Source organism: Eriocheir sinensis, chromosome 36 (assembly GCF_024679095.1).
Source record: "Eriocheir sinensis breed Jianghai 21 chromosome 36, ASM2467909v1, whole genome shotgun sequence".
Taxonomy (NCBI): Eukaryota; Metazoa; Arthropoda; class Malacostraca; order Decapoda; family Varunidae; genus Eriocheir; species Eriocheir sinensis.
Window position 1 is genome coordinate 9,267,490 of NC_066544.1, and position 22,388 is coordinate 9,289,877.

General features: G+C 40.3%; 1 protein-coding gene across 6 annotated transcripts in view; it reads left to right on the plus strand.

The window, feature by feature from the left end:
* LOC127007750 (sodium-dependent proline transporter-like) overlaps positions 1-22,388 on the plus strand; it is a 118,712-nt gene that overhangs the window by 52,018 nt on the left and 44,306 nt on the right. Inside the window, exon 1 of one of the 6 annotated variants that reach the window (XM_050879015.1) lies at positions 5,520-5,880. The exons of the other annotated variants lie outside the window; for them this stretch is intronic. Coding sequence (XP_050734972.1) covers positions 5,851-5,880 — 30 coding nt within the window. The 5' untranslated portion in view covers positions 5,520-5,850. Of the gene's footprint in view, positions 1-5,519; positions 5,881-22,388 lie in introns of those variants that run through there. 6 annotated transcript variants of the gene reach the window in all.

Genomic DNA, 22,388 nt, shown 5'->3' on the forward strand with positions numbered 1-22,388 from the left:
CATGGTGGTGGTTGTAGTAGTGGTGGTGGTGATGGTAGTGGTGGTAGTGGTTAGTGGAAGTGGTGGTGGTGATGATGGTGGTGGTTGTTGTAGTGGTGGTGATGATGGTGGTGGTGATGGTAGTGGTGGTGATGGTGGTTGGGGTTAGTGGTAGTGGTGGTGGTGGTGGTGATGGTGGTGGTAGTGGTGGTGGTGGTGATGATGGTAGTGATGATGGTGATGGTGATGTTACTGGTGGTAGTGGTTAGTGGAGGTGGTGGTTAGTAGTAGTGGTCATGGTGGTGATGGTGGTGATGATGGTGATGGTGGTGATGGTGATGGTGGTGAAGACGTTTTCACACTGTATTAACTCACACACACAAGACAGGAAGTGTGTGTGTGTGTGAGAGAGAGAGAGAGAGAGAGAGAGAGAGAGAGAGAGAGAGAGACCGTGACTAAGTAGGCTATCACTGACGTATATGTGAAAGGAAATTATATAAAAGTCAATTCGTTTCTTGTATAACTTGAAGAATAAAAAAAAAAATTAAAGTGAGTGGAGAAAGATTTGTTGTAACGGAAGTAAATAAAAAATAGGTCGTAAGAAAAAAACAAATGTGTCGTGTTCTGTTATAAATTTAAAGGTTACAATCAAAGTTAAATCCGTTAATAGCAAAAAGAAGAAGTATAAAGCAAATAATTCTTAAGAGTGGAGACTTGGCTCTTTTGGGAGAATGTTCTGACAAGACTTATTACAGTAGAGGAAACAGTTCAAGGGCAAAAAAAAAGGAAACAACAATGAAAAAAAGCCCTCTACTCAAATGAAAAAAAAAGCCCGCTTCTCATAAAAAAAACCCGCTACTATTTGCTCGGGGAGAAACTGGCGAAGAATTTTGGATGGCAAGAATGAGGAGAGAATGCACACCTAAAATCCTAAAAATATAATAGTGTCCTTCTTTACATGGACAGTTAGGAAATAGCTCTCGCCCTACCCACAATTAAATACCTTACAGTTGATTGCAAGTTGATGGCAAGAATGGGGAAAAAAGGGGAGAGAATACACACCTAAAATCCTAAAAATATAATAGTGTCTCCTTTTTTATATGGACAGTTAGGAAATAGCTCTCGCCTTACCCACAATTAAATATCTTACATTTGATTAGATTTTTTTGAGTTATGACCTTGTATGAAAATAATTACTTTGAAGATTAAAGAGTGAAGGATTGTAGGTGCAAATTGGAATCGCAAAATAAATAATAAATAAATAAATATATGAAGAATGAGAAAAACAAGAGGAAAATCACCTAGACGCAAAAAGTGATTAATTAAAGAAAGACATACAAATTAAGCAACTAATCAAGCAAACAAGTGAAGCAAATGAGAATAAAGGGATAAATATTGTGTTTGTGAATGTTCAAGGACGATTATTATATTGATGGAGATAACTTAAAATTCACAACGTAAGAGAAAAAAAGTGAATAGATGAATAATAATGATAAACAGGAATATATGAGACTAACCGAGATTCTTGTTATTATTATTATTATTATTATTATTATTATTATTATTATTACGGGTCATTGTCACGTTCGTAGAAGTGAATTGTTTGCATAAAAGATTTGGAACGTTTTTTTTTTATTTTTAATTTTTTTTTTTTATAAGCGTTGTCTCTGTTTGCTCGTCACGTCGAGAGAGAGAGAGAGAGAGAGAGAGAGAGAGAGAGAGAGGGGGGGGGGGGCAGATGGCCTCGCTTGCTTTATTAATATTATTATTATATTTTTTCTTGTTCTTGCTGACATCACATTCTTGGGCTAAATCGACTTGATTTTTGTTGTTTTTTGTTTTTATAAGTTGTTTTGTTCCCTTGATTTACGTGCGTTGGTAAGAAAATACTGTTGTTGTGTTGTTGTTGTTGTTGTTATTGTTATTATTACTATTATTATTATTATTATTATTATTATTATTATTATTATTATTATTATTATTATTATTATTATTATTATTATTAGTAGTAGTAGTAGTAGTAGTAGTAGTAGTAGTAGTAGTAGTGGTAGGAGGAGGAGGAGGAGGTTTTTGGAAGTCTAAAATTAAAGGAAGTCAAGACTCTTCCTTCTTTTTTCCCCCCATCTGTCTTCTCTTTCTTTCTTTGTCTCTTTCTTCTTCTTTTCCTTTTTTTTTCTTCTTCTTCTTCTTCATTCCTCCTCTTCCTCCAGCCACTGTCCACCACCACCGTCACCCTCAGGAAGGTCACTTGTTGGGCTGGTGTGTGTGTACCGAACGTGCTGTTGCTAGTGATTGCAGTGGAATGAAAAGTGGAAGATTTTTTTTCTTATTTTTGATTTATTTTTGTTACATTTTATTTTATCTTTCTTTTATTATTCGTTGTAACTCGTTTATATATTTTAATTGTTTCGTGGGATTTTTTTAATTTAATTATTTGTTAGTGTGATTCTTTTTCCCTAGTGATATGTTTGACTAGGTATCTTTTTTAACTCATATATTTTAAATGTTTTGTGGGATTTTTTTTATTTGTTTGTTAGTGTGATTCTTTTTCCCTATTGACATGATTGACCAGGTATCTTTTTTTTTAACTCATTTATATATTTTAATTGCTTTGTGGGATTTTTTTTATTTAATTATTTGTTAGTGTGATTCTTTTTCCCTAGTGATATGTTTGACCAGGTATCTTTTTTTTTAACTCATTTATATATTTTAATTGCTTTGTGGGATTTTTTTTTATTTGTTTGTTAGTGTGATTCTTTTTCCTAGTGATATGTTTGACCAGGTATCTTTTTTAACTCATTTATATATTTTAATTGCTATGTGGGATTTTTTTTATTTGTTCGTTAGTGTGATTCTTTTTCCTAGTGATATGTTTGACCAGGTATCTTTTTTTCTCTCAAGCACGTTCGTTTAATTTCTACGAACTCGTGCACTATTTTTTCCCACTAATTATATACAAGCGTGTGAGGTCATGCCCGTACTCAGACGCTTTCGGCTCTTAAAACAACTAATTATCAAAAGTCGGATTCTCATGAGTACTTTATCACATTCACGGCGTTGGAGCCTTGTCAAACTATGCCCTACGCCCCTGTCCACCCAGCAGTCAATGGGTACTACCAGGTATTAATCGGGGGTTGTGTCCCGTCTCCTGGCATCTGTTCCCTTCTATAATTCCTTCCCCTTCTGTCTTTCTCCGGCATATGACCACAGATGTTGCGCCGACTAAACGAAACTTTCCAACTTTTTCCTTGTCAAACTATCACCAGGCTCATAAAACTACCCATGGAAATACTAACACAACAACAAATGTGGGTGTGTGAGCTTTGAAATATTTGAGAAGTAAAAGTAAATAAATACGATAAATAGATAAGACTTGAGAACAATGAACGTCTAAATAGTTTGATTAGAAATATAGAAAGTAAATGTTCTTGAATGAATTTGCAGCAATAAAACGAAATTGTAAGTTATTTGTAAATGGAAACACAAGTAAAATTGTTCTAATGTAGTAGCTTTTTTTTTTTAAGGCGAAATTTAAAGGGAGTCATGATAATCTTCCTTCTCCCCCTCCTCCTCCTCCTCCTCGTCTTTTTCTTCGTTCTTTTCCTTGTTGTTCTTTCTCATTCTAACTGTTCTTCCTTTCTTCTTTTGTAATCCTCCTTCTCCTCCTCTTTCGTCTCCTTTTTTTTTCGTTCTTTCTTTATTATTCTTATTTCTCTTTCTCCCTTCCTTTCCTTCCTTTCTTCTTCTGTAATCCTCTTCCTCCTCCTTCTCGTCTATTCCTTTGTTCTTTCTTTCTTATTTTTTTTCTTTCCTCATTTTTTTCCTTTCTTTTGTAATTCTCCTCCTCCTCTTCCCCCTTCTCCTCGTCTTTTTCTTTGTTCTTTATTTCTTTCTTCTTCTTTCTTCTTCCTCCTTCCTTTCTTCCTTTCCTCTTTCGTAATCCTCCTCCTCCTCGTTCTTCTCGTCTTTTTCTTCCTTCTCTCTTTCCTGTTCTTCATTCTTATTCTAACTTCCTTTCTTCTTTTATAATCCTCCTTCTCCTCTTTCGTCTCCTCTTTCTTCGTTGTTTCTTCCCAATTATTCTTTCCTTTTTTATTTTTATTTCCTTTTTTTTTCTTCTGTAAATTTGTGTAGATGTAAAGACACGTAAAAGTGCTCTGATATAGTTTCTTTTTTTCTTTTTTCTTTATTTTGTTCTCCACGTTGCTTGGTGGGAGATGTTGTAAACGCCTCGTCAGAATGTTGTTATAAAAAAAAAAAAAAAAATCGTTGGTCACGCACGTATTTCATAACGTTAGGTCAAGGCATATCACGTCGTCTCTCTCTCTCTCTCTCTCTCTCTCTCTCTCTCTCTCTCTCTCTCTCTCTCTCTCTCTGTGACCATGAAATAAAAAAGTCGCGGTTAGCAAGTTAAATAAAAAGCATGATGATGATGATGATGATGATGATAGAAAAAGTTAATAATTATCTCGATTTTAATTTAGTTTGGAAAGAGAAAGAAAAAAACAACTAAACAGAAGAATTGATGACGGAAAATAAGATAAAACGGGTCTGATAATAATGATAACGGAAATAATAATAATAAAATAATAATAATAAGAAGAAGAAAATAAAAACAATATGAAGAAAAATAATAAGAAAAAAACTAATGATAATACGAAGGAAAAGAAAAGAGAATAGATAAGTAAATAAATGAATAAATAAAGTTGTCATAGATAATAATAAGAAACAAAAACAAAAAGAAGGAAAAGAAAAAGAATAGTTAAGTAAATAAATAAATAAATAAAGTTGTCATAAATAATAATAAGAAACAAAAACAAAAAGAAGGAAAAGAAGAAGAATAGTAAATGAATAAATAAATAAATAAATAAATACTAGCCTAGCAACTGAGTGTTTCCCTTTAGTAGGCGACCTCAATCAGCTCTTTACGATGCTGTGGGCGTTAGAGAGAGAGAGAGAGAGAGAGAGAGAATGCAAACATGTAGGATGGGCAGAAGGATATAAAGAAAAAAAATAGTGATGTCATAGCCTACTCCTACTGCATCCTCCTCCTCTTCTCACTCCTCTTCCTCCTCCTCCTCCTCTTCTTCCTCCTCCTCCTCTTCCTCTTCCTCTTCTATCACCTCCTCCCCCTTAAAACAATGACATCACCCAATCATGACATCACAACCTATAGCATTAACGTTCAACCATGACGTCAACATAAGCCCCGCCCACAATTCGATGACGTCACTGGTTCCGCTTCCCCCACCTCCTCCATCCACCAATAGGAGCTCGTTCCCAGCATGACGTCACTCTTTAAGCCCCGCCCACTACTCCTCCCTGAGCTTAACTATGACATCACTTACCGTGGATAGAGGAGTGAGCGAAGGATGGAAGGAGGGAAGGAGGGAGGGAGGGGATAGGAGCAGGATCACTATACCCTCCATCACCATCATCACCATGTAGTCAGTATCCTTTAAGCTGTGAAGGAGTGAAGGAGTGGAGAGTGAGGGTCATATCCTTAAACATTCATTCATTCAAACACATTTAACAAGGCTATCAAAGGAGTTGTGTGCATTTCCAGGGGTAGTTTCATGACCCTGGTGGTAGTTCGACCCTTCCTCTGTACCCTGAACCTAAAAACACACTCATGAGAATCCAATTGATCTCCTTTTGGACCTTTGAAAATAGTTGATGATAAAGGTGGAAGAATCGTACAAAACCAACCTGGGAGTGACAGTGGGATAGAGAGGAACGCTATCACCTGTTTTAACCTGTGCAGAACCGCCCGTGTCTTTCCTACTTAGCGCTGCCAACATATATAGTCACTTGTGCTCTCCTCTCCACACTCATTCACGCCTGTCTCCACCTGTTGCTGCAGTCCCAATCATGTGGAAACGATTGAAAATACCGCTGTTGGTGAGGATGTTGTAGTAATAATAGTAGTAGTAGTAGTAGTAGTAGACATAGTAGAAATAGGAGCGATAGCAGAGATAATTGTGGTGATTGTAATAATGATAATAGTAGTAGTAGTAGTAGTAGTAGTAGTAACAGCAACAGAAGCAAAAACAACTGCAATAACGACAACAACAAAAGCAGAGGTAGCAAAATAAACACATTCCTTGAAGCGGTTTTCCCAAATGTCCAATAATAATATCCTAGCGGTGCCATTCTCTCTCTCTCTCTCTCTCTCTCTCTCTCTCTCTCTCTCTCTCTCTCTCTCTCTCTCTCTCTCTCTCTCTCTCTCTCATTATTCGCTTACGCATGACACACACACACACACACACACACACACACACACACACACACACACTTGGCGTCGTGGCACTATATAAATACACAGTGTCAGGGCCTTGGGAGTGTGTGTGTGAGAGAGAGAGAGAGAAGACGAGTCCGGATGTCCCTTTTTTTCCGTCTTTCTTCTGACCTTTTTTTGTAGTTTTTCTTTTGTTTTCCTTGACTGTTTCGCAAATCGTGATGAATTTTTTTATTTGATTCGTGATTCTCGTTGTATCTTTTATGTTATTTCTATTTTATTTAATTTATTTTTTCTCATCTTTGGCTCCACCCGGATATTGTGGAGTCACGAAAGCTTTATTATTATTATTATTATCATTATTATTATTATTATTATTATTATTATTATTATTATTATTATCATTATCATTATCATTATCATTATCATTATTATTATTATTATTATCATCATCATTATTATTGTTATTTCTGTCTGTTGTTATTGTACTCCTTTCGTAATTCAGAGAGAGAGAGAGAGAGAGAGACGCTATATAAATAATTAAGGTGGGAATTGAATTAATTAGGCGTGCCGTGACCCTGTACGTGCGTGTGTGCGTGTGTGTGTGTGTGTGTGTGTGTGTGTGTGTGTGTGTGTGTCGGTGCAGATGTATTGACCTTCTGTGTGTCATTCAATCTGTCCGTCTGTCTGTCTGGATAATGCTTCTTCTTCTTGTTCTTGTTCTTGTTCTTCTTCTTTTCGTTTTTTCTTTTTTTCTTTTTTTCTTTTTTTCTGCCTCTTCTTTTTTTTCTGCTTCTTCTATTTCTGCTTCTTCTTCTTCCTCCTCCTCCTACTCCTCCTCCTCCTCCTCCTCCTCCTACTACTACTACTACTACTACTACTACTACTACTACTACTACCACTACTATCACCACCACCACCACCACCATTGTTGAAGCAGCATTGCAATCTTTTGTCGTAACACCGGAAGCGGGTCCGATAATGGTGAACGTGTGCCGGACTTTTGTTCATGACCTTTTGTTTACTTTACTGTCCTACTTATTTACTTATACATACCGTCTACCATCCGTTTTTTACTCTCTACTAACTTCTATCGTACTTAGCGTTTACTTTTTAGCCCCTTACCTTGATCTCCTGCCCTCGACTTCGTTATAAATATATGTTTGCAATGTCCTGTGTGTTAATATACCTCTTATCTTCCCTCTTATCTTCCCTCTTATCTTCCCATTTTTTAAGCCCTATTCCTCTCCCATTCACTTAACTTGACTTCGCATTTCCTCCCCAATTATCACAGCTTGCTCCCTATTCCTTCCCAATCACTCTAATTCACTCCCCATTCCTTCACTAATCACGTAGCTTACTCCCCATTCACGTCAACTTAATCCCCATTCCTTCACTAATCACGTAGCTTACTCCCCATTCACGTCAACTTAATCCCCATTTCCTCCAATAATCACTTCAGCTTACTCCCCAATCACTTCAACTTAATCTCCATTCCTTCCCAATCACTTCAGCTTACTCCCCAATCACTTCAATTTAACCCCCATTCCTTCCCAGTCACTTCAGCTTACTCCCCATTCACTTCAACTTAATCCCCATTCCTTCCCAATCACTTCAGCTTACTCCCCATTCACTTCAACTTAATCCCCATTCCTTCCCAATCACTTCAGCTTACTCCCCATTCACGTCAACTTAATCCCCATTCCTTCCCAATCACTTCAGCTTACTCCCCATTCACTTCAACTTAATCCCCATTCCTTCCCAATCACTTCAGCTTAATCCCCATTCCTTCCCAGTCACTTCAGCTTACTCCCCATTCACTTCAACTCAATCCCTATTCCCTCCATAATCACTTCAGCTTACTCCCCATTCACTTCAACTCAATCCCCATTCCTTCCCAATCACTTCAGCTTACTCCCCATTCACTTCAACTCAATCCCCATTCCTTCCCAATCACTTCAGCTTACTCCCCATTCACTTCAACTCAATCCCCATTCCCTCCATAATCACTTCAGCTTACTCCCCATTCACTTCAACTTAATCCCCATTCCTTCCCAATCACTTCAGCTTACTCCCCATTCACGTCAACTTAATCCCCATTCCTTCCCAATCACTTCAGCTTACTCCCCATTCACTTCAACTTAATCCCCATTCCTTCCTAATCACTTCAGTTCACTTCCCATTCCTCCCCCAATCACTTCAGTTCACTTCCCATTCCTCCCCCAATCATCTCAGTTTACTCACTATTCCTTCCTCATCACTTTGACATATAATCTCAGTTTACTATTTTTCCTGTCGTTTCCCTTCCTCCCCTCTAACCTTTCCATCATTCTTTTCTTCTTCAGTTACTTCTTCCTTTCATACTTTCCTCCGTCCTTACTGCCCTCCTTTCCTTAGCTTCCTCCCCACTCCTCCCCCACTCACCTCATCTTACCTATCCCTCTCCCATCACCTCAGCATCAGTTTTCACTACTACCTCTTGCAATGTCAATATAAAGACCTCTTGCAACATTCCTTCACTTCACATTACGAGCACGTTGCCTTTTAAGAGCTTCAATCTAATGGGCTCGATATAACTCAGGTGTGTGTTGTCAGGTGTTTGGTCGTAATTAATCAAGGCTAGTCCACCTTTTTATGTACCTGCAAACACACACACACACACACACACACACACACACACACACACACACACACACACACACACACACACACTTACCTCTAAACATCGATGTATGAGGCTTAAAGGAGGAGGAGGAGGAGGAGGAGAAGGAAAAGGTGGAGGAGGAGGAGGAGGATGGCAGCTGGTCTATCCGTATCTACAGGAAACGGCTGGCAAGGGTTCGTAACACCTACACCTGCCCGGCCGTGTGTGTGTGTGTGTGTGTGTGTGTGTTGGAACAGCCTCAGTTTATGTCTGCTATTGCGTCTCTGTTTGTCTGTCTGTCCGTCTGTCTGCTTGTATGTATGTATGTATGTATGTATGTATGTAGAAAGGAAGGAAAAGAGGAATGAAGAGAAAAGGAAAGGAATAAACTATAATCAAAGAAGGAAGGAAGGAAGGAGAAGGTTAGAAAGGCGAGGGATTGAGATTGGAGGAAAGGGAGAGAGGAGAGGCAAGGAGGGAAGGGAGGAAAGAGAGAAAGAAGGGAGAAGGGAAGGGGAGAGAGAGATGATGAAGAAGGAAGGGAAGGAGGGAGGAAAGGGGAAGAGAGAGGACGAGGGAGGAAAGGAGGAGGGAAAGGGGAGGAAGGAGAGAAGGAAGGGAGAAGGGAAGGGGAGAGAGAGAGAGATGATGAAGAAGGAAGGGAGGGAGAAAAGAGAGAACGAAGGAGGAAAAGGAGGAGGGAAGGGGGAAGGAGGTTAGTGAGGTAGTGGGAAGAAGGGAGAGGATAAGGGGGGGAGGAAGGGGAGATGAGGGGAGGATAGGTTAGTAAAGAGGAGAGGGAGAGAGGGGAGGTTAGTGGAGGGGGGGAAAGGGGGGAGAGAAGATAAGGGGAGGGTAGTTGCTCCCCTTCTCTCTTTATCCCAATTTTATCACCTCTATCTCTCTCCTGCATCCGTTCGCGTGCCCAAATATCATCATTCTCTCTCTCTCTCTCTCTCTCTCTCTCTCTCTCTCTCTCTCTCTCTCTCTCTCTCTCTCTCTCTCTCTCTCTCTCTCTCTCTCTCTCTCTCTCTCTCTCTCTCTCTCTCTCTCTCTCTCTCTCTCTCTCTCTCCCATTATTCATAGTCTCGTGTTCCAGTTCCATAAGTAATTTTGGTATCTTTGTTTATCTTGTATCTCCTGTTTTCCGCTTTCTCGTTATGTCTGTCTGTCTGTTTGTCTCGTTCGTCTGTCTGTCTGTCTGTCGGTTGGTCGGTCGGTCGGTCTCTATCTTCATTCCTTCCCGTTTACTTGTTTATGTTATTTATGTTTTTCTCTTTCGTTTTATTCATATCTAATTAGTTTTCTTTATCATTTATTTAACATTTCTACCTTCCTCTCTTCCTTCCTTCTCAATTTTTTCTTCTCATTATCCAGCTTTTTTTTTTTATATCGCTCCTCTTCTCATTATTTTTTTCTTTGTCTTCGTTCTCTAAATTATCTTTTTTTCTGTTTTTGTATTTTCTCTTTTCGTTTTTTTTTCTTTACTTAACTTTTTCTAATATATCTCTAACATATCTCTAATTATTTGATGCATTATTTTTCTTATAACAATGAAATTTCCTCACTGATAATTTCTCTTTTCGTTTTTTTTTTCTTTACTTAACTTTTTCTAATATACAGTTTCATATATCTTTAATTATTTGATGCATTATTTTTCTTATAACAATGAAATTTCCTCACTGATAATTTCTCTTTTCGTTTTTTTTTCTTAACTTTTTCTAATATACAATTGCATATATCTTTAATTATTTGATGCATTATTTTTCTTATAACAATGAAATTTCCTCACTGATAATTTTATATATTTCTCTCTTTCATCATCCATTATCTTAATAAATATTCCCTTTATTATCATTGTTAGCGGTAACCTCCCGTCTTTTTAATCACCTATCAACTAACTAACTATTGAGTACAGAAAAATACGAAAAGAGAAAAAAAGTTAGAAAAGGAATGAAAAAGTAAGAAAATTTAGAGAAGGAAGAAAAAGAAAAATAGTGCAAAGAGAAAGAAGAGAGGAGAGAAAAACGTACGAGAAAGAATGAAAAAAAGAAAATTTAGAGAATGAAGAAAAATGAAAATAAAGAAAAGAGAAAGAAAAGAGAGGAAGATGATGAAAAGAAAAAAAAAGAGAAGGATGAATGGATAAGAAAATTAGATAGAAAAGGGAAAAATCTCTCTCTCTCTCTCTCTCTCTCTCTCTCTCTCTCTCTCTCTCTCTCTCTCTCTCTCTCTCTCTCTCTCTCTCTCTCTCTCTCTCTCTCTCTCTCTCTCTCTCTCTCTCTCTCTCAAATCACAAATCATCATCATCATCATCATCACCACCACCACCATCATCATCACCACCACCACCACCATTGACACCATTAACTCCTGTCGCCATTAGCCATTAGCGTGGTATTAGTGAGCCTCATTATCCCGTCGCTTACCCTTCATTATCATCACGCAGTCCCGTCATTAGCATAGTCATCATCATCATCATCATCATTGTTATTAGCGTCACTATGATTATCCTCTCCCGTCATCGGCCTTGTCCTACTTCCATCATTGTTCTCTGCTTTCATTGTTATTGTTAAGTCATTATTGGTTATGTTTTTTTTTTCCTTCCATCTATTTTTTTTTTCATTTGTTTTAGTTTTTTCTGTATTTTTTAACGTTTTTTCTAGATTTTTTTTTCATTTTTCCCTTTTTTTCGCATTTTCGTTTTTTTCCCTCGTTTTCTTATTTTTTTCATTTATTTTCTTATTTTTTTCCGTTTTTTCACCTTTTTTTTGTTTTTTATTCGAGTTTTCCAGTTTTTGTCGTATTTTTTTCATTTTTTCCCGCCTTTTTTTCGCTTTTTTCCCCTCGGTTTTAATTTTTTTCTAGTTTATCATTATTATCATTATCATTATTATTATCTTCTCTCGTCCTCGTTCTCGGCCTTGTCCTCCTTTCCTTCATCATTCTCTCCTTTCATTGTTGTTTAGTCATTATTGGTTATCTGCTTTTTTTTTCATTAACTTCCTAATTTTTTTATATATATTTTCTCCTTTTCCTTGATGTTATTCGTTTCTTCCGGTTTTCTTTTTATTTTCCTTCAGTTTCTTTCCCGTTTTTCGCTTTTTTTCCATCGTTTTTAATTTTTTCTCGTTTTTTTTCATTAACTTCCTATTTTTTATATATATTTTCCCCTTTTATTTGATGTTATTCGTTTCTTCCAGTTTTGTTTTAATTTTCTTTCAGTTTCTTCCCGTTTTTCTCTTTTTTTCCATCGTTTTCCATTTTTTCTCGTTTTTTTTCGTTAACTTCCTATTTTTTATATATAATTTCTCCTTTTCTTTGATGTTATTCGTTTCTTCCAGTTTTGTTTCATTTTCTTTCAGTTTCTTTCCCGTTTATCGCTTTTTTTTTCCATCGTTTATCATTTTTTCTCGTTTTTTTCATTAACTTCCTATTTTTTATATATATTTTCTCCTTTTATTTGATGTTATTCGTTTCTTTCAGTTTTCTTTTTATTTTCTTTGTTTCTTTCCCGTTTATTGCTTTTTTTCCATCGTTTATCATTTTTTCTCGTTTTTTTTTCCTATTTTTTATATATTTTTCCCCTTTTCTTTGATGTTATTCGTTTCTTCCAGTTTTCTTTTTATTTTCCTTCAGTTTCTTTCCCGTTTTTCGCTTTTTTTCCATAGTTTTTCATTTTTTCTCGTTTTTTTTCATTCCTATTTTTTTATATATATTTTCCCCTTTTATTTGATGTTATTCGTTTCTTTCGGTTTTGTTTTAATTTTCTTTCAGTTTCTTCCCGTTTTTCGTTTTTTTTCCATCGTTTTTCATTTTTTGTTTTTTTCGATATTTTTTGTTGTGTTCTCCCGTCACTCATAAACATTTCTTTCCCTCACTTTTTATTTATTCTCCTTTGTTTATTTTCTCTCCCTTCCTTGTGTCATTCTTTTTCCCACTTCCTTCCTTCTTCATCCATCTATGCCTCTTCTTTTTCCTTCGTTTTCCTTTATTTTTTATTTTTTACTTATTTGCTCTACTGTTTGTCTCTATATTTACCTGCATATCCACCTCTCTTCCTTTTCCTCTTTCCTTCTACTTATCTTTCTTTCTTAATTTGTTTTCCTTGCCTGTTTGCTCTTCATTGATGTCTTGATTAAAAGTTTGCTCTCTCTCTCTCTCTCTCTCTCTCTCTCTCTCTCTCTCTCTCTCTCTCTCTCTCTCTCTCTCTCTCTCTCTCTCTCTCCTTCAATCAATATACACTTTTCCTTTATCCTGTTTATACTACCACCAGAGAGAGAGAGAGAGAGAGAGAGAGAGAGAGAGAGAAGCTGATGCACGGAGGGAGATAAATTCCGCCTCTCTTCCTCCCCTGGGAGAGAAAGGGGGGGAGGTGAGGGGAAAGAGGTCATGAGGGGAGATGTGTGTGTGTGTGTGTGTGTGTGTGTGTGTGTGTGTGTGTGTGTGTGTGAGTGACCTTGGGCTCACATCACACTCGAATCAATACTTCAGGATCTACGTTCTCTCTCTCTCTCTCTCTCTCTCTCTCTCTCTCTCTCTCTCTCTCTCTCTCTCTCTCTATCTCTCTCTCTCTCTCTCTCTCCCTCTCTCTCTCTCTCTGTGACCTAATTTGAACCGTGGAGCGAGCGCTTGTGTGTGTGTAAGTGCGTACGTGTGTGTGTGTGTGTGTGTGTGTGTGTGTGTGTGTGTGTGTGTGTGTGTGTGTGTGTGTGTGTGTGTGTGTGTGTTTCCCTCGCTACACTCCCCTTTTTCCCCTCATTTGGATCATTGTTTTGTGGGGTGGGAGGAAGGGGAGGTGAGGGGAGTGAAGGGAGGGGAGGGGAGGGGAGAGGAGTGAGGGGAGAGGAAAGAATGGAAGAGAAACAGGGAAGAGTGAGGGGACAATTAGGTCTAGAGCGGCACTTTCCTCTCCCCTCTCCCCACCCACCCCTCTCTCCCCTCACCCTCTCTCCACTCTCTCCCCTCACCCACTCTCCCCTCACTCTTTCCTCCCATTACCTCTCCTTTTGTTCTCTTTCCCCTTGTTTCCTTCCTACTCCCCTTTTCCCCTCTCCCCTCCCCTTTCCCCTCACTAACTCTCCCCTCTTCCCCCCCTTCATCAGTTATTGTTTCTTTCCCATTTTTCTCCTTATTCGCTCCCCTCTCCTCACCGTCTCCCCTTCCCCTCACTCCCTCCCCTTCCCCTCACCCCACTCCCCTCACTAGCTGTTGTTTCTCTTTCCTCTTTTCCCCTTATTCTCACCCCTCCTCTCCGTCTCCCCTCTTCTCCCCTCCCCTTCCCCTCACTCCCTCTCCCCTCTTCATCCCTCCCCTTCCCCTCACCCCACTCCCCTCACTAGCTGTTGTTTCTCTTTCCTCTTTTCCCCTTATTCTCTCCCCTCCTCTCCGTCTCCTCCTCCCCTCCCTCCTCCCTCTCCCCTCTTCACCCTCCCTTCCCCTCACCCCTCCCCACTAGCTGTTGTTTCTCTTTCCTCTTTCCCTTATTCTCCCCTCCTCTCCGTCTCCTCTCCTCCTCCCTTTCCCCTCACTCCCTCTCCCCTCTTCATCCCTCCCTTCACTAGCTGTTGTTTCCTTTCCTCTTTTCCCTTATTCTCTCCCCTCTCTCCGTCTCCCCTCTCCCTCCCCTCCCCCTCACCTTCCCTCACTCCTTTCCCTCTTCATCCCTCCCTTCCCTCACCCTACTCCCTCACTAGCTGTTGTTTTCTTTCCTCTTTTCCACTTATTCTCTCCCCTACTCTCCGTCTCCCCTCTACTCTCCTCCCCCTCCCCTCACTCCCTCTCCCCTCTACACCCCTCCCCTTCCCCTCACCCCACTCCCCACTAGCTGTTGTTTCTCTTTCCTCTTTTCCCCTTATTCTCTCCCCTCCTCTCCGTCTCCCCTCTCCTCCCCTCCCTTTCCCCTCACTCCCTCTCCCCTCTTCATCCCTCCCCTTCCCTTCACCCCACTCCCCTCACTAGCTGTTGTTTCCCTTTCCTCTTTTCCCCTTATTCTCTCCCCTCCTCTCCGTCTCCCCTCTCCTCCCCTCCCCTCCCTCCTCCTTCTCCCCTCTTCGTCCCTCCCCTTCCCTCACCCACTCCCCTCACTAGCTGTTTCCTTTCCTCTTTCCCTTATTCTCTCCCTCTTTCCTTTCCCCTTTTCCTTCCCTCCCCTCCCTTCCCTCATCTTCTTTTCTCTTCCCTTCCATCATCGCTTCTCCTTTCGTTTTCTTTTCCTCTTTTTTTTCTTCATTGTCTTCCCTCTCTCGTTTCCCTTTCTTCCCCCTCTCCCTCCCCTCACTTCCCCTCCCTCACTAGCTATCTTTCCCCTCTTCTTCCTCCCCTCTCTCTCTCTCTCTCTCTCTCTCTCTCTCTCTCTCTCTCTCTCTCTCTCCCCCCTCACCATCTTTTTTCCCTCCATCTTCACCTCTACTCTTATTCTCTTTTTCCCCTTTTTTCCCCTCATCATCTCCTCTTCCCCTCTTCTTTCCCTTCTTTCCCCTCAACCTGTCTCCCCTTACTCTTCACCCTCAGATTCTCCTCTTTTCTCTTTTCCTCTTATCTTTTCCCCTCTTCCCTTCCCCTCCCCTCATCTCCCCACTTTCCTCCCTTCACTGCCTCTCCTTTAGTTTCCCCTTTCCCCTTCCCCCTCCTCCTCTAACCTTCCTCTTCCCCTTCTTTCCCCTCATTTCTCCCCTTCTTTTGTTGTATTGGGGGGAGCGAGTGGACAGAACGAGGCATGGTTAAAAATTTAAACATATGGCTGAGAGAGAGAGAGAGAGAGAGATACGAGGAGGAAAACTAGGACGGATTGGAGGAGGAAAAAGAAAAGAAGAGAAGGAAGGAGAGGAGGGGGGGATGCAGGAGAAATAGGAGGAGGAGGAGGAGGAGGAAAAATGGAAGAAATTTAAAAGGAGGAATGGCAAGGGGGGGATAGAGGAGGAGGAGGAGGAGGAGGAGGAGGAGGACGAGGTGACGTAAAAGAAGGAAAAGGAGAAGTAGGAGGAAGACTGGAGGAGGTGGAAGGGAAGGAGAGATAAGGAAAAATTGGAGGAAAAGGAGGAGGAGGAAGAATAAGAATAAGAAGAGGAGGAGGAGGAGAAGTAGGAGGAAGAGTGGAGGAGGTGGAAGGGGAGGAGAGATAAGGAAAAATTGGAGGAAAAGGAGGAGGAGGAAGAATAAGAAGAAGAAGAGGAGGAGGAGGAGATGACGCAAGAGCTTAAGTTACCATCGTTAAATTCCTCTCAATCCTTATCTGCAAAAATGCCAACAAAAACAACAAACAAACAAACAAACAAGTGGACGCCATTATCACCATCTTCATCGACATCAAAACAAACAGTCTCTCTCTCTCTCTCTCTCTCTCTCTCTCTCTCTCTCCCGCAGTTAGTGATTACAGAGAGAGAGAGAGAGAGATTATCTTTCCTCTCGTGTCTTTGGTTGATTTTTTTTTTTTTGCACTTTTTTTCATCTAATTACTCGAGAGGATCAAAACTAATGATTCTCTCTCTCTCTCTCTCTCTCTCTCTCTCTCTCTCTCTCTCTCTCTCTCTCTCTCTCTCTCTCTCTCTCTCTCTCTCTCTCTCTCTCTCTCTCTCTCTCTCATAATGATGGTTGATTTTTTTTCGGTAATTATTTCCTTTCAACATTTTTTTTTCTCTTCCTTTTTCCTCTATAACCTTCTTCCTTTCCTTCCTTCCTTCCTTCCTTCCTTAAGTTCTATCCTTCCTTCCTTCCTTCCTTCCTTTTTATCCTTCTCTCCTTCCTTCCTTCCTGTCATTTTCTTTCCTATAACAAACCCTTTTTAAATCACACTTTCTTAAAACACACACTCTTAAAACACCCTTCTTTTAAAACACTCTAGAAACACACCCTTTCTTAAAACACATCCTCTCAACGCACGCTCAATCCCCCCTTCTTATACTTAATCTCTATACTTCTTTTTTCCCTTATTTTAAAACACTCTTCTAACAAACCCTTTCTTAAAACACACCCTCTCAACACACCCTTTCTTAAAACACACCCTCTCAACACACCCTCATCCCCCCTTCTTATACTTAATCTCTATACTTCTTTTTTTCCCTTCTTTTAAAACACTCTTCTAACACACCCTTTCTTAAAACACACCCTCTCAACACACCCTTTCTTAAAACACACCCTCGTCCCAACACACCCTCAATCCCCCCTATACTTCTTTTTTCCTCGTTTTTTCCCCTTGAACTACTTCTTCCACTATAAAAAAAAAACTCCCTATAACATTACTGAATACTCCTCTTAAATTTACTAACCATTCCCCCTGGACCTCTTACCCCCCCCCCCCCCCTTGATACCCTCCCTTAACACACTCCCTTTGACACACTCCTCTCCCTTAACGCACTCTGCCACGCTCCTCCTTAAGTGCCTCTTGTAACACTCTGGGTAAACACGACGCGAGTGTGTGTGTGTGTGTGTGTGTGTGTGTGTGTGTGTGTGTGTGTGTGTGTGTGTGTGTGTGTGTGTGAAGGGGGTTTGATTATACATGAGATTATTCAAGGATTGTTATAAGGAGAAAAGAAGAGGGTTGCACAGTAGGCCTATTCACCTATCATTTGAAAACTACCATCTACTCTATCTACCATCTACTCATTATCTATCATCTTCTATCTACCATTCACCATTAATCATCTTCTATCTACCATCAATTACTCTCACATTTATCATCTTCTGTCTATCATTCACCATCTACCATCTTCAATTACTCATTATCTACCACCCACAGTCTACTTCCACCATCTATCATCTTCTCTTCTATTCACTATCTTCTCTCAACATCTTCCATCCACCATTTCGTCCATTTGATTATTTCTCCTTCCTTCTTTTTTTTCTTCATTCATTCATTCATTTCTACTTCCTCCTACCACTCCTTCCTTCCTTCAATACTTTCCTCTTTCATCATTCACTTATTTCTCCTTTCTCCTTCTCACACCATCCTTCCTTCATTATACTTCCCTCTTTCACTTCCTTCCTTTCTTCCTTCGTTAGTTCCCTCTTTCATCATTTATTCATTCCCTCCTTCATTCCTTCATTCCTTCCTTCCTTTATCATTCATTTATTTCTCCCTTCTCCTTACCACTCCTTCCTTCCTTCATTATACTTCCCTCTTTCACTTCCTTCCTTCCTTTCTTCCTTCATTAGTTCCCTCTTTCATCATTTATTCATTCCCTCCTTCATTCCTTCATTACTTCCTTCTTTTATCATTCATTTATTTCTCCTTTCTCCTACCACTCCTTCCTTCCTTCATTATACTTCCCTCTTTCACTTCCTTCCTTCCTTCCTTTCTTTCTTCGTTAGTTCCCTCTTTCATCATTTATTCATTCCTCCTATCCCTCCTTCATTCCTTCCTTCTTTTATCATTCATTTATTTCTCCTTTCTCCTTCCCACACCATCCTTCCTTCATTGTACTTCCCTCTTTCATCATTCATTCCTACTCTCTCCTCCCACTCCTTCCATCATTCATTCCATCCCTTTCATTATTCATTCATTTCTACTTACTCCTTCCCACTCCATCCTTCCTTCCTTCCATTATATTTCCTTCTTTCATCATTCACTTCTCCTTCCTCCTATCACTCTTTTCCCTCCTTCATTATTTTCGTCTCTCGTCATTCATTCACTTCTCCTTCCTATTCCTTCCTTCCTTCATTATATTTTCCTCTTTTCATCATTCACTTCTCCTTCCTCCTACCACTCCTTCCTTCCTTCAATACTTTCCTCTCTCATCATACATTCATATCTCCACCCTCCTTCCCATTCCTTCCTCATCCACACTCACTATCCACTAATCCACTTAATATACGCAGTCGGGAAACTCTGAATCGTATTACCCCTGACTATTAATACATGCATTTTTAATTTTTTTATACGAAGTTGCACCCATCCACCCCTGTCCTCCACCAGTACCCTTTGCCTAATCCAGTTCTTGCCCGTGTGTGTGTGTGTGTGTGTGTGTGTGTGTGTGTGTGTGTGTCCTAATCATTAACCTGTGCTCTTTGTTACACCTTTGTTAGTGTGTGTGTGTGAGGGTGGTTGGAGTGGGGTCTGTCTGTCTGTCTGTCTGTCTATCTGTCTGTCTGTCTGCTTGTATGTATGTATGTATGTTTACGATTGTTTTTTTTTTTTTGTTTTTTTCGCTTCATATTATTAGCTTCAGGAAAGAAAGAAATCAAAAAAGAGAGAGAGAGAGAGAGAGAGAGAGAGAGAGAGAGAGAGAGAGAGAGAGAATATTTCACCACGCAAATGGATGTGAGAGAGATACAACAGACAGACAGAGACAGACAGACAGATAGACACACAGGAAACAGGATAAAAAATGAGGAAGACGGAGGAAACACACACACACACACACACACACACACACACACACACACACACACACACACACACACACACACACACACACACACACACACACACACACACACACACACACACACACACACACACACACACGCGCGCGCACGCAAGGTAAGTATCGTGGTCTTGTGCCTAAAAAACAGAACCAAGTCGACACTTCATCAAGGTTTCTCTCTCTCTCTCTCTGCCTCACTGCTTCTCCTTCCCTTCACATTTACTTCTCTTCTTCCTCCTCTTCTTCGTCCTTCCTTCCTTCCTTCCTTCCTGGTTTTATTTCTCCTTCACTTATAATTCTTACGACTCACTCTCATTGATATTTACTCTCTCTCTCTCTCTCTCTCTCTCTCTCTCTCTCTCTCTCTCTCTCTCTCTCTCTCTCTCTCTCTCTCTCTCTCTCTCTCTCTCTCTCTCTCTCTCTCTCTCTCTCTCTCTCTTTCAAAACCTTTCAGAGGACACATATTTCTACCTTCCTTTCTCCTCGCTTCTCGTTCTCTTCTCTCTCTCTCTCTCTCTCTCTCTCTCTCTCTCTCTCTCTCTCTCTCTCTCTCTCTCTCTCTCTCTCTCTCTCTCTCTCTCTCTCTCTCTCTCTCTCTCTCTCTCTCTCTCTCTCTCTCTCTCTCTCTCTCTCTCTCTCTCTCTCTCAGCCACACCCACACTCATGGTCTTCCTTCACGCCTTCCTTCCTTCAAGTCACACTCTCCTTGCCTCCTGATAACTTCTCCTTCCTTCCTACCTTTCTTTTAGCATCCATTCAGTTTTTTCTCTATTCCTTCTTTTCTTTCCTTATGCGTTAGTTTCTCCTCCCTCTTCCCATCCCTTCCTTACTCATTTTCTTTTTTTCTTTTTATCATTTATTAGTTTTTCTCCTTTTTCCTTGCCATTCCTTTCCTTCAATCTTTCTCTTATTGGCCACTCTACTCTATTTAGGAGCATAAGTAGCGAGCGGGCTTTTCTTTTCTTTTTTTTTCATTATTGTTTTCTTTTTTTTTTACGCCCTTGCACTGTCTCCTCTGCTGTAAAAAAAAAAATGTGTGTTTCCTCCGTCTTCCTCATTTTTTATCCTGTTTCCTGTGTGTCTATCTGTCTGTCTGTCTCTGTTTGTCTGTAGTATCTCTCTCACATCCATTTGCGTGGTAAAATATTCTCTCTCTCTCTCTCTCTCTCTCTCTCTCTCTCTCTCTCTCTCTCTCTCTCTCTCTCTCTCTCTCTCTCTCTCTCTCTCTCTCTCTCTCTCTCTCTCTTTTGTTCTTTCTTTCTTTCTTTCTTTCTTTCTATCTATATCTATCTATCTATATCTATCTATCTATCTATCATTTCTATCTATAATTTCTACGTAACCTTCCAGAGGACACACATATTTCTACTTTCCTTTTTTCCCCTCTTCTCGTTCTCTTCGTTTCTCTTTCTCTTCACGCAGCGGAGAAGAAAAGAAGAAAAAGAAAAGAAAAACCTAAAAAAAAGTGTATAATTTCACAAACTCTTGATAACTGGCGCCCGGTATGTAGTAATTCTCACCATGACGCTGCTCACATGACGGAAAAGTGTTAAGACAGAAAAAAAATGTAAGAAATATATGAAAAAAACGTCAAGAATTAATTATACATCGTCATATACTTAAAGATATATATAAAAAATCCAAGTAACGCAAGTAACAGGATTTTGACCTCATAATGTTTTCTGTGTTTTATCTCTCTCTTTTTTATTTTATTTTTATATATAACATGTGGAGAGAAAAACAAATGTGTGTGTAGTGGTAGGTGTGAATTGGAGGTGGTGGTGGAGGGGTGAATGGGGGTTGTGGTGGGGGGAGGTGACGGTGAGGTTGGGGTAGTGGTGTAGTGGTTAGTGGTGGTGACAATGGGTGTAGATGGTGATGGTGGGTAATGATGGTAGTGATAGTTGCTGTAGATGATGATGGTGGATAAAAAGGGTTGTGATAGTGGTTGTGAATGGTAGCAATGGTGATGATAGTGATGCTGGGTGGTAGGTGATGAGGGGAGAGGAGGGTGGAGGTGGGGAAATGGTGGGGATTTTAAGGTAGTGGTGGTGATGGTTAATGGGTGGAGAAGTTGAGAGTAGTGGTGATTGTAGTGGGGGTGGTGGTGGTGGTGGTGGTGATGATGGGGGGGGGGAGTGGTCAAGGAGGTAACGGAGACAGTTGGTTGAGGCGCTGCAGTGGACTAATAATGGCTGATGATGACGATAATGGTGATGATGGTGGTGGTGGTGAGGGGGAGGGGGGAGGGGGGGTTGAGGTGAAGTCGAATACTAATCAAACAGGTGTTGTCATGCGATGTAATGCGGTCAGAATACACACACACACACACACACACACACACACACACACACACACACACACACACAAGTGGATCGCGACATACGTATATATATGTGTGTGTGTGTGTGTGTTTGTGTGTGTTTGTGTCATGTATGTAAGTAGGTTTTGGAACACACTATCTCGAATTGATCAGATTCTCTCTCTCTCTCTCTCTCTCTCTCTCTCTCTCTCTCTCTCTCTCTCTCTCTCTCTCTCTCTCTCTCTCTCTCTCTCTCTCTCTCTCTCCACCCCCGCCCCCTCCCTCTCTCTCAAACCATTTCCCATTCTACGTCGCTTTGTCTTGCCCAACGAGTCTCAGGTAGAATGCCAAGACTGAGCACCTGTAATAACCAACGTCCGACAGGTAGTACAACAGGTGACTCCCTATTAAGAAGCTATCGGCCTTCCTGGTGAACGAGAGGATAAGGGAATGAACGAAAACTATAATAAAAGAAGCAACTCAGGGACAAAAACAAGACAAAAAAACGAAAACCAGAGAGAGAGAGAGAGAGAGAGAGAGAGAGAGAGAGAGTACGTGTCAGTGATTGTGGAGAATGTTTTGGAATGTTTTTTTTATTACCTATTTCATGGTTTTTTTTTGTGTGTGTGTTTGTGGTTTTGTTGACGTTCTCAGCTGATGGTATGTACTCGTGGGCTACTTGTTTATAAGGGCTAATGCGACCTAATGAAGCCTCTATGGGTGCTAATCTGCCTATAACTTACTGAGGTCAAAAGATATGTAACGTTAATGTATGGAGTGGGGTTATAGGTGTGAGGGAGTGGTGATGGGGGGGGGAGGGAAGGAGGCGAGGGGTAGGGAAGGAGGGGAGACAGTTGAAGG